The sequence below is a fragment of the Spermophilus citellus genome (genome assembly GCF_964194105.1).
Source record: "Spermophilus citellus genome assembly, chromosome: 8".
NCBI lineage: Eukaryota > Metazoa > Chordata > Mammalia > Rodentia > Sciuridae > Spermophilus > Spermophilus citellus.
The window spans coordinates 38,859,299-38,872,556 of NC_138189.1; the positions used below are offsets into that span (position 1 = coordinate 38,859,299).

The 13,258-nt window shown below is 35.0% G+C and overlaps 1 protein-coding gene across 1 annotated transcript in view; it reads right to left on the reverse strand.

Annotated features, from left to right (window-relative positions):
• The window catches only part of TXK (TXK tyrosine kinase), a gene marked incomplete at its 5' end in the record, with an annotated part of 56,423 nt that overhangs the window by 27,277 nt on the left and 15,888 nt on the right, over window positions 1-13,258 (reverse strand). The window contains 4 exon segments of the mRNA XM_081304534.1: window positions 111-190; window positions 6,095-6,149; window positions 11,001-11,066; window positions 12,810-13,015. Of these exon segments, the coding sequence (XP_081160660.1) occupies window positions 111-190; window positions 6,095-6,149; window positions 11,001-11,066; window positions 12,810-13,015 (407 nt within the window).

Consider the following 13,258-nt stretch of genomic DNA (forward strand, 5'->3'; position numbering starts at 1 on the left):
GCAATCCTCTCCCTCAACTAAGCTCTCACCTCTATTCTGTACATGATGGTATCACCATAAAAACAGATTGTCCTAGGGCTTATATATTAACCAAAGTCACAGCTGCTTACCTTCTAGCTCTTATAAACACGGAAATGGTGTAAGACCCCAAATGTCTTGAATCTCTGACAATAAATGCACCTTCTTTAGCCTGAAAAACAATTTATTCATTACATAAGTCTATTCCTGCTCAGAAAGACAACATTATGTCTTGGTGATGAAAACCGAAGCTATACCAACTTATTATAAGTCACTTACTATATTCGTACTATAAAGAATGAGACTGAAAGTACACCCAATGTTTTATATCCCCTATAGGTTTAGAAGTCACATTTCTAAAAGTGGTGTAATTTGGACATGAATTTATAATGCAAGAGTATTTAAAAACATTCTGATTTTTATAAAAAGAAAGTTCTGTATCTAAGAATCTTGTACCCCACTTATTAGTTATTTTATTTTATTAATTGGGACAACAGATAAAAATAGCTGATTGATAAGATGAACTCTGAGACTGACAGGCCTGTACTTTGGAAGAAGAGAAATAAGGTAGTGGATAGGATGAAGGAAACAGGTAAAAATATTTTTGGAAAGACAGAGAATGGATGGAGAGATCAGAGTTCATGAGAAAGAATGGATTTGGGAGAGTCTGAAGGGAGAAAGAAGTTGCTGTAGGGGTGGGAAGAAATGAAAAGAGAAATGGCAGGAGAACATTTCAACAAGTGTGATACTAAGTTAAAAAGCAGGTCCCTTGGGGCTGGGGAATATATCTTAGTTGGTAGAGTGCTTGCCTTGCATGCACAAGGCCCTGGGTTTAATCCCTAGCACTTAAAAAAATAAATAAATAAATAAATAAATTTAAAATATATATATATATATATATATATATATATATATATATATAACTGTGGATATTCTTCTAGAGACTCTGATAAGGCTGAAAATTGCTTTAAAATAATTTTGAATGTTAGATTCTTTTGATTTGTTTGTTTCCTAATATGAAAAGTTTCAGTCTCCCTGGATATGTTTGTTTTCAAGTGGGAAAACTTTTGGAATCATGTCAAACCCATGGCAGTTTACCCTTAGGAAGTACTGTGCCCCTTAACCTGTGCTTGCAAACTGTGTGACCCAAAGAGCAAGGTCCCCTCCAGGTGCCTATAATCCATCGCCAGAATCTTTTCCTCCTCCTACCAGGCATAAGCCTGATTCCCTGGTCAAGTGTTTTAAATGAAAAGAATCTCTTATAGTCATTTGAAATTATAAAATCTATCTTTCATTGAATTCCTACAATGTTCAAGAGTTGTGTTATATATCAAAGGGCAAAGATGTAAAAGACAAAGATATAAAAAGCAAAGGTGCGTGTACAGTTTAGATTGCATATACAATAATATATATACATGTCAGTATATGTAATATCAGATAATAAAGTTGCACATGTAGTAGTCTCCTCTTACAAAGAATCAAAGTTGAAAGAACACAAACAGTATTTCCTGATCACAAAGCATTAACACTAGAAATTCCCAACAAAACCCCAAATAAAATGCTCCTACCTCCTATAGATTTTTAATTCATTCTCTCTCTCTCTCTCTCTCTCTCTCTCTCTCTCTCTCTCTCTCTCTCTCTCTTTGTGGTGCTAGGGATTGAACCCAGGGCCTTGTGCATGTAAGGCAAGCACTCTACCAACTGAGCTATATCCCCAGCCCTCTTCAATTCTCTTTTATATAATTCAAGGAAATTAAATCAAAAATGAAAATATCCAGAAGCTAATAAGGAAAAATCTTTTGCTATACAGCTCTAACAGTACTCAGAAATAAATTCAGTGTTATTATTTATACCAATAAGTAAAAGAAGTAAAAATAAGCATAGCCAACTCAATAAGTTAGTTATAAAATCCAAGTACAATAGAAGAAATAAGTTAAAAAGATCAAAAATAATAAATGATTTTTAAAAAGTAGATAAAATATAAATTATAATTATGATAGATAATAAATTATTTTTAAAAAGTACAACTAGGAATTAAGTTCAAAGTCTGGTTGCTCAGGGAAAACAATAAATAAACAGCTAATTCACCTAATCACTAACTAATGGCAAAAGTTTATAAAAAATAAGTCATAAACCAGGTATGGTGGCACACACCTGTAATCCCAGTGGCTAAGGAGGGTGAGGCAGCAAATCTCGAGTTCAAATAGCCTCAGCAAAAGCAAGGCACTAAGCAACTCAGTGAGACCCTGTCTCTAAATAAAATACGAAATAGAGCTGGGGATGTGGCTCAGGGTCAAGTGTTCCTGAGTTCAATCAAAGGGACTCCATCCCCCAAAAAGTCATAGGTACAAATATGCAAAAATCCAGAAAAAAATAAAAATTTACTCGACTCTATACAATAAATTTGAAAAATTAAATGGATAGCCAATCCCTAAAAAATAAATGCCAAATGTCTTCTTTGATATAAGGAGGGCAACTAAGAACAGAGCAGGGAGGAAGAGCATGAGAAGAAGATCACCATTAAACAGGGACGAGAGGTGGGAGGGAAAGGGAGAGAGAAGGGAAATTGCATGGAAATGGAAGGAGACCCTCAGGGTTATACAAAATTACATACAAGAGGAAGTGAGGGGAAAGGGAAAAATAATACAAGGGGGAGAAATGAATTACAGTAGATGGGGTAGAGAGAGAAGATGGGAGGGGAGGGGAGATAGTAGAGGATAGGAAAGGTAGCAGAATACAACAATTACTAATAGGGCATTATGTAAAAATGTGGATGTGTAATCGATGTGATTCTGCAATCTGTATTTGGGGTAAAAATGGGAGTTCATAACCCACTTGATTCTAATGTATGAAATATGATATGTCAAGAGCTTTGTAATGTTTTGAACAACTAATAATTTAAAAAAGAAAGAAAATGAAATGGATAATTAATTAACAAAACATAACTTGTCTTAAAATTTAGTCCAGAAGAACTGAAAGTTTTAATGAAACTATGAATAAAAAATGGATGTTTTTAAAGAGCTAAATTTAAAAGCACCATAGTTACACATTTTGATGTATTAAACCTTAAAAAAAAGTACAGAGATTAAACTAATCCTGAACATATGAAAAGAACAAAAACTTCTAAATTTATGTACAGGTTGAGCTTAATATCAACACCAACAACCCAACTGTGCACAAACAAAAGTACTGACCAGCTTATGTCAACTTACATCACTTAACACAAAAAGTCTAAATAAAATGTTAACAAATCAAATCCAGTAGCACAAAAAAATAATACACCATGACCAAGAGGGTTTGCCTACAGGAATGTCAGAGAAATTCAGTGTTGGAAATCTCATTAATATAATTTGTCATATTAACAGATCTGAGGGAGGAAAAAAAATCACAGACATCTCCAGAGATGTTGAAAAGGCATTTGACAAACTCCAACTTCTAGTACAACTTTTAAAAATTCTCAGTACAACAGGAAGATATTTGTACTTCCTTACACAATAGCATTCTTTTTTTACTCTAGTCTCAAGTCTTTTATTATGCTTTATGTGGATATCATTCCAAATAATATCAGGAGAAAAAAATCATGGTATTTATACTATTCCGGTAACACTAGGCAATGAAATTGAATGAGGAGCAAAAATTAGAAGTACTGTATTAATATTATAAAAGAGTAATTGAAATCATCACTATTTGTTGCTGGTAAGATCATGTATCTGAAACCTAAGACAATCCAGTGAAAAACTACCAAAATTATGAAAACTCACCAGCATTATTGGATACAAAATTAATTCACAGAACTCAAAATCTTTCATAAATAAAAGCAAGATTTATTCATGTATGATAGCAACACAAAAGATAAATGTACAAGCTACATGAGAAAAACTCTTTTCAAAAAAAATTAAATAGGAATAGATTGGAGATATAAATACACAAAACAAAACCATTAAGTATCAAGAAACATAAGAGTTTTTTGTTGTTGTTATTGTTGTTGTTGTTTTCTCTCTGTGTGTGTGTGTGTGTGTGTGTGTGTGTGTGTGTGTGTGTAACCTTAGAGTAGGGAAGATAATTCTGACACAAACTCTCAATTCTTACAAAAATTTTCCTGACAAATTCAAACATACATAATTCAAATATTATTTATGCCAGAAAACCACAGAACAATTAAAAAACTGGAATAAATATTGTCACACCACAAAGATTAATTTCCTTAATATAGATACATAGGTCCTGCAAATTCTTAGAAAAGGATAAAAAAATAGAAAACAATGCAAAGGATATGAATAGTTTACAGAAGAGAGAATACAAACATAAAAAATTTAATATATGAATAATATTTAAAATCCCCAGAATAAGAGAAGTGCAAATCAAATCCACACTGAGATGAGGTGTCAAAGAGCAAAGATCCAGATGTTTCCTATAAACCACTGGCTGGAGAGGTTATGGGAAACCAGACACTCTTCATTTCTGATAGGTATTCAAGCTGATACAACTCCCACACAGGGCACTTCAGTCTAGGAAAATCAGAAATGGACATTCTCTTTGAATTTACTAACATCATTTTACAAAAGCCTGTTTATGGGACCATGCCAGGGAAACACCATATTTATTTCAATTTCCTCTTAGCAAACAAAGCTCTACCCCAATATTGCCTGAGGCTGGGTCTCTGACCCTCATCCTGTCTGTCCCTCTGCAACAAAGTGAGTCTATCCTGCTCCTGAACCATTACAGGTATTGAGTTTTAGTTACAGAACTGATTCTTTCTCAGTCACATTTCAAGATTTCCTCAACATTCAACAGCAGTGCTTAAGGATACAATACCTCTTATCTAGTTTCTAGTTTTGACTCTATGTTTCCCCACAGTTAATATTTACCGACTTTGGAAATTTAACTATATGCAGTTTTGTTTTGGTTTGACCTAAATGAGTAGTTCTGATCTGAATTTGATATTTTGTCTACCCTACTCTCCCCTTGTTTCCAAAGAATGAAGAAACTACTACATCATGTATTTTTCTGTTTGTGTTTTTAATGAGTGTAAGTTTGTGAGGTTAGAGAGTATATTTAATTGCTTTTGCAGCAGAGGTTATATGAGCAACTCAAATACAAATTCTACAGGCAGAAAGCATGTTAGAATGAATGAAGGAGTCTCAGTACATTGGAGTTGAAATAATTTCAGGAGAAATAGATTTCTGAAATTATGAAGAAAGTTTTTTTATTGGTTGTTCAAAACATTACAAAGCTCTTGACATATCATATTTCATACATTAGAGTCAAGTGGGTTATGAACTCCCATTTTTACCCCATATACAGATTGCAGAATCACATCGATTACACATCCACATTTTTGCATAATGCCCTATTAGTAATTGTTGTATTCTGCTACCTTTCCTATCCTCTACTATCCCCCCTCCCCTCCCAACTTCTCTCTCTACCCCATCTACTGTAATTCATTTCTCTCCTTGTTTTTTTCCCCATTCCCCTCTCAACCTCTTATATGTAATTTTGTATAACAATGAGGGTCTCCTTCCATTTCCATGCAATTTCCCTTTTCTCTCCCTTTCCCTCCCACCTCATGTCTCTGTTTAATGTTAACCTTTTCCTCCTGCTCTTCCTCCCTGCTCTGTTCTTAGTTGCTCTCATTATATCAAAGAAGACATTTGGCATTTGTTTTTTAGGGATTGGCTAGCTTCACTTAGCATAATCTGCTCTAGTGCCATCCATTTCCCTGCAAATTCCATGATTCTGCCATTTTTTAGTGCTGCGTAATACTCCATTGTGTATAAATGCCACATATTTTTTATCCATTCATCTATTGAAGGGCATCTGGGTTGGTTCCACAATTCAAAGCTATTGTGAATTGTGCTGCTATGAACAAGTTAATGGAAAACATGATCTGACATAAATATATTTGACTTTCCAACTCACCAAGAAACATGTATTGGGGATGAACTCTTAATAAAACTTCAGAATTAGAAAGAACAAGAAGCAAGACACCTGTATGGTTGATTAAAGTCTTCATAATATGCCTGTCTCAGACATTTAGAAAATATTCAGATTTATTCATCACTACAATGATAATTACCTCCTGTTTCAATAGACGTTCTGCCTGATTTCTGGTAATGTTCCTATGGTACCACCTATAAAAGCAACACAAATAATGTTTAAATTTTTTATTAATTTTTTTCCAAAAATAATCTGACTCTATTTCCTTCATTTTAAAGACCTTGGTTTAGAATTAATTTTAGAATGTTCTGGTTTTTTTAAATTCAGATAAATTATGATAGAATATTACAGGACAACTGACCAGGTTTAATACAATTTTACTAATTTCAGGTCTGATTGTCTGGTTATTCTAGCATAGCCCATTCAAACTTTCTGACATACATGCTTAGCACCTGTATGTAATTTGGATGGACTTAAGATCTTGTAAAATTCCATGAAAGGCTTGTGGGTAAGAAGTCATCATCTTCAACAAATGCTGAGCTTTAGCAGACAAACTAAAAAGTAGCCAACTTTCTTTACTCTCAGGAACTTCTTATTTGAGTCCTTTCATAAGTGTTATTTCCCTTTCCAAAATTAAAATTCATCCTAATGTATCTGATTCTCTCAAGTCCATTCCCTCTGAGTAGAGTGGGTAGTTAACAGAGCTCATGGAACGGCCAACATGGGACCCTGCCCCGGAGCCCTCTCCTGCCACATCTCTTCCCCACTCTCCCCCGCTCACAAACCTTTGTCATGTTGGGGCTCTTTCCTCCCCAGACTCACCAAGCCCCTTTCTGCTTTCAATTGTTGTGTTTCCTCTGCATTAAGCATGTCATTAAGTGACCAGAATATCTGAACACACAGTAAACATGATTAAGTGATATTATAAAGTAAACATATAGTTTGATATGACCATACCTAGATAGTTAGCAAATGTTATTCAGAAAGCAGAGAAAAGTGGTAGAACAGGGAGATTTTTAAAAATTGAAAAGCCTTCGTTAAAAAAACAACATTTTTACAAAGAATTTGGAATTTAACCTAATATTACCAGAAATTTTGTGGATAGTAGAAGAAAGGAGGTGTATATTTAACTTTGTACTGAGTCACCAAAGGCCGGCCAGATGGTGACTAACCAACTCCTCATCTCAACTTGTGGACTTCTCTTCACAGCCAGGAGTAGACAGCTGCCTTCAAGTCAGAATGGTTAGTTATCTAAAATACTGATGTCATCAAACTGAAAGTGAACTTTAGGAAGATAAACTACAGACAATGGGAGATGACAGATGGCTCTGACCACTGTCATCTGACCACTGACCACTAGTGTTGGAAGAAAAGTTACTCAGTGTTACACTGTGCATCATTCCGAACTTTTTAGTCAATATTAATATTCAACTGAGGAATTTCAAGATGAGTCTGAGAGTTCTTGTTGTAGGAAGAAAAAAAAATTCTTCAAACTAATTAAGACACAGGGAATTAGCGTAAGGAGCCCCCACTGGTTAGGTTGTGAAATTTGGATGTTAAAAGGAAAATAATGATTATAACTCACTAAAGTAAATTGAATCTGTGAAAAGCCGTGACTGCATGATGATATTCAAGAAGGAAAAAGTTAACATAAATTATATATTTTTTTAAAATAATGCTTATTAAAAACATTGAGCTCATGCTGCTTTTGTGTTGGTGCTAATTATATTACTTGTATTCATTTATCAGTGATAAATAGCATAAGTAAATTGCCAATTTTGTTTAAACATAAATTAAAAATTTATACATATGTGGCTATCATTAGAATGACTTCAAAGTAGTTACCCAAGAGCCACATAGGAATATATCACAAATTCAGGGTCCTATAAAATAAAGCCCAATTCTGTTAAGTAGTTAAAAGGATTCAGTGAAGGTAATTTAAGGGAGGTTGGGAGGATAGTATTTCAAAATTTTATCTAAAAGTCAGAAAAGTCTTTTTTAAAAAATAGGAAAGTCCATAACTTATACTTTTAAAGCAGTGTTTATAACAGGTACAAAATAATATGAACACAGGAGTTGGGGCAGGGCTTCTGTTGATTAAAAAAAATTAGCAAGTCCAGCTACATTTGAGTCAAAACTTTTTTGCAGGCCTTGAGTTTCGTGCCCAATCTTAGATTTCTAATCAATAAATAACAGTATTGGGCTCCTCAGTTTCTGACTTGGAAATCCCACCAAAGCTGAGAAGGTACATCAGTTTCCCTTAGGGAGTTGTTTTATAACCCTGGGAAGATCAAGGACTCAGTGTAGAGATGTTGAGATAAACTCCTATAAGAAGTTCAGGATAATCCATGTTTTGGTATTTAAATTGTCTACCACTTTAAGAGAATCCAATGTATTCATTTTTTGTATCTGATTTCAAATGCATAATCAATTTAAAACTTGTTATTTGAAGTTGAAGAGAATTTGATTAATACTTAACAGATATTCATACAGTTAGGAGAACTTGATTTCTCATATTTACAAGTTTAATTCATTAGATTTGTAGAATCATTCAAAGACTTACAAAGGGCTCATTACAATTGTGAATTTGCCCGGTCAAATATGTGAAGTATTTAAAAAAGATAATTGAATGTATTCAGTTTATTAATGCTAATTACATGTTTCAGGAAATTTAATTAACTGAGCTTATAAATAGAACTGATTGTTTAAGAACATTTAGTATGTGGAGGGTGAATAAAGGAAACTGTTCTTATTTATTTAAATTTATAAATACCTTTCCTTAGAAAGGTCTTCCCAACTCAACATCCCCATCCACTTTATATATCCTCTTCCCTGTTGTTTTCTCCCACAATGTCTTACAGTCTTCCTTCATAATACTACGATTTAGAATTATATATCTGTTTTTGAATTTAGTGTTGTTTAATGTCTCCATGAAACTGTAAGTTCCATGAAGGCAGGGAAGGTTCTGTGTGTTCCATGTTGTATCTCCAGGGCTGAGAACCACTCACATCTGATCCATCTTAAATGTACAATAAACACAGAATTAAGAGATAAAGTGATTTGGGAGCCAATGTAACAAAGGTAAGGCTGTATATTTGCAATACTAAGCAAGGTGGACCAAAATTTAAGTGTCTTTCCTATTTGTGGAAAGAATAATAATCCCTAGAATGTAATGACCAATTACTAGATACCATACAAGACAGATATAATTGCCCCCACGTATGAGATCATCAGAGGTTCAGAACAGCCAGAGACATTTGGCAACTTTGCTTAGAATCAAAGAATTAACCAGTGGTGATGCCAGGATTTGGAGCCAGTTTCCTCCATCCCTAAGCTCATATTTCAGTACTTCAACCTGGGGCGGCAATTCTTGTCCATCATTAGAAAAAATGGCTGGCACACATGTAAGTGATCAATCAACTTTGTGATTAATAATGATACCTATTATGACTATATTTTAACAAATTTGGTTTTTTTAATCCATAAAGTTAAAAGTCTTCCCAGAATTAGAATGATTGATAAGGATGATTTTTCAAACATCAAAAATAAATTTAAGCCCCCCAAAATGAAATGGCAATGGTAACCCCAGAGTTGTTTAATTCAAATGATGTGAAATCTACAGTGTAAGTGAGTGTTGCAGCCAGAGCCCAAGCCTGTTCTAAACAGTGGTGGCGATGAGCAACTTAATTAACAACAACAACAAAAAAAGAAAGTAACAGTACTGGGTAAAGTAGGCACTGTCACAGAGGACTCCTTTAATCTTCCAGAAAATCCAAACTGGGGTGAAAAATAATCTTATTTTTCTTATTTTTTGTAGCTGATTTTCAACCAAAATCTCCTGTAACATGGCCTTCCAAGAGTCCTGCTTCTGTTGGTCACCCTCCACCCAGGGGGCTATTAGACCGGTGTGAGGCATGCCTGAATAACTATAGATAGTTGTGAAGCTGTTTTCTAAGGAAGGTGTGAGTTCAGCCACCTAAGGGCTTGGCTTTTACTGGAGACTAGAGTCTTGGGTCAGGACTACAAAGCTCAAGTTAACAGAGTGGACACGGCAGATGGGCTGAAGGTAGAGAGAAGACAGAGGACAGTGGTTTGTGGGAGAGAACAGAGAGTCAATGGAGAAGCCTGGTAGAGTTGTCCTGTGGTCATCTCCTTCTACTCTCCAATAAAACCTACATTATTCACCAAAGCTTTTGGAACTGGATTTACTTTAGGGAAGAAAATACTGAATCTGACTTTCAGGTGTGTTTCAATTAGTAGCAAGGCCAAGCAAGTTTCTCTCATTTCTTTGATGTGTGGTTCTCAAAAAGCCCCTTAGTGTGGCAACTCCTATCATCTACTGCCACCTTCTGGAAACATTTGCTAATTGCAAAATAAGTACCTGAGGAAGGAGGAAGCGAATGCTCAAACTGAAAATCTAAATTTATTTTAAAAAACAGGGCTAGTCCCAGCTCTGCCACTTTCTACCTGTAAATTAATCTGTCAGCCTTATTTTCTCACCTGAAAAATTAGGCTCTATAAAAAGTAGTTGTGAAGATCTCCTTGTTTCAAATTTATAATTGTATTAAAAATATCTTTTGAGCAGAACCTTTTTGAACATGCCTAAGTTTCTCCCAAACGATAGCACTAGCCTAGTTCTTATCTTCAGCAATGTCTAATATACCTCAAAACGTGAGCCAAAATATAGGAATTATTTACATAGTAGATACAATTTACCACTCATTGAAAAATTGAATGATGTTATTTAAAGGAAACTTTCCACTAAGGATATATAGGTGTTTTTTTTTTTTAAGTGCGAGATGGCCTCATTCTGTCCCTGTTAAAAAAGAAACCTGGCCATACAAAACAAAACAAAATGAAGTTTAAGAAAAAGAAGTTTCTAAATCAATCATGATAAGACCAATGATCTCTCTATTGCTAAAACTGTCAAATGTGTTACTTTCTTCTCTTTTCACAGACCAAAATAAGTGTCTAGACTTTGAAACTGCCAGAATGTCCCTGATTTTCATAGGTTTACCACATAGCAAACTTTGGAAGACACTTACTCATATAATTCCAAATTGGTGAGTCTGTTTTCAGTCACATAGTTGCTTGGGATCAAGCCCTCGTTCCTGCAACAAAAGACGCAGCAAAAATCAAAATGTTAAGCACACTTGTGACATTGTCATGACAAAAGTTCTTTAAACTCCCAAGGATGCAAGAGAAAATCAAATGTGTTTACTGATTAAATTCTCAAAAAAAGAATAAAACATTTTTTGCATTCCCAACTCATCAAAAAATCCCTGTAGAAGAAATACAAAAATCTTAATTTATAAGATGAATAGTTTAGGAGGTTTTGTAACCTCAAAATAGTTTCAAAAAGGAAAAAAAGGCACTTAAATGATAATTTGAAGTCATAGTGACTAGGTTAAAAAAATCACGAATTACAAAGATGCTGGCTTTATTCTTTTTAATTGCTGCCACGTATTCTATAGTGTGGACATTCTAGTTCAGCTGCTCCCCTATTGAAAGCAGTAATCCTTGAACATGCCTTCTTGTACACAAGAATATTTCTCTAGGCTGGACCCCAAGCAAAGAATTGCTAAGTCACTAAATATGTGCTTCTTTCAGAAAACACAGCAAAATGCCTTCAAAATAGGATATACCAATTTACACATCTACCAAAAGGGTGGGGGCTGGGGAGAGAGGGCTCTTCTCCTGTGTCTTCATCAGCATTTAAAATTGCAAAATGATCTTCAAGACATGTTATTGAGAAGTAGAAGCAAGTTGCAGGGCAAAGCATGGAGTGTGGTAAGATGTAGGTCAATTAAACCTACAAATGATCCCATATATTTCAATCTATGTGTATAAGCTCATTGAACATGATCTGGAAGGCTGCTCACTAAATGGTTAATGATATCTGCTTTGGGGAAAGATACTGTGTTTGGAGGATGTAGCAAAACAGAATTCCGGCATTATTTTAAAAACTAAATTCATCTAACTATGAAATCAAATATTAATACAGTGTTTTGGGGTTTTTTTTTAATCTGAGGCATGTTGATAGTCTACCTACAGAGGTGATTAATGACACAATTTTGAACCTACTAATGCCTCTTTTTCCACTGAAAAAGTCATCACATGATGAGCTTAAACTCAGAACTAAGACAGTCAACATCAGGAAATATAATTCAGAATTAAGGCATGTAATTGAAATGCTCATAATACTTATATACTTACACTCTCTTAATCTTGTCAAATACCAGAAATCAATGCCAGCTTTCTCTCCCAGGGAACCCAGAAATCCCTCAGAATTCTTCTGAACCCAAGATTATAGTCAGGCATTAGTAATCTATTGCATCTAACATGATGAGATCTATTTGCATCAAGGATCTTTTTTCTTTCCAGTCTCATTCAACAACTACTAGTATGTTTGCCTCCAAAACTAGTCACCATAGAAATATAAAAGTGAATAAGATACTATTTCTGTTCTTACCTTAGAGCTTAATTAGAACAAAAGAAAAATTCCCAACTGAAGAAAGTACAAATCAGAATAAGAACCTGTATGATAGGAATCACTGTTCCCATTTCACAAATAAACTCGGGGTGGGCTAGTAACTTGCCAAGGACCCACAGCAGTAAATGGCAGCATGAGGGTGTGAAGCCAGGTGTATCTGGTTCTGAGCCTCCCTGCCTGCCTGAAATCACGGTGGTCTAATGCTCAGTCTTATAGATGGAGGTAGGGCATGAATTCTATTCCATGCAAAGGGAGGTTATAAAGGAGAAAATGAGCCACCATATAGAGTCTTCTTTATGTTCTAAAGTTTTCAGAGCCTAATGGAGGAGAAATTTGATAAGGACTCAGCCATGAGCCTTACCCTAAACGGTCTCTCGCCTTCCACCAGTGAGGATCGTACTTCTCCAAAATCAGGTATTCTTCTGCTCTCTTTAGTGCTAAATTACAGGGTTCTCGGGGCAGGAAATCATACAACGCCTTGACCTGGATCCTCTCTTCAGCAAGCTCAGAGGGTGGAAGGGGAGGCAATGGCTTGCGTTTTGAAGGTTGCCCACAGCTCCTGTTGGACTGTAAACACAGAAGTAATTTCACTCTTTTTTTTTTTTTTCTGGTTAATTACTTTTTTAGCAATCTGTACTAAAAAGCAGTGTGGATACAGCGCATCTACCTGCTACTTCATGTCTCCCACCCAGGTATACGCCAAGACAGAAATCAGGGTGGAAGACTGACTAATAGAACAGCCTTTGGGGCCAGCGACACATATCATTTTGTGATTTCTGAGATCACAACTTCTCTTAACAACATCACACT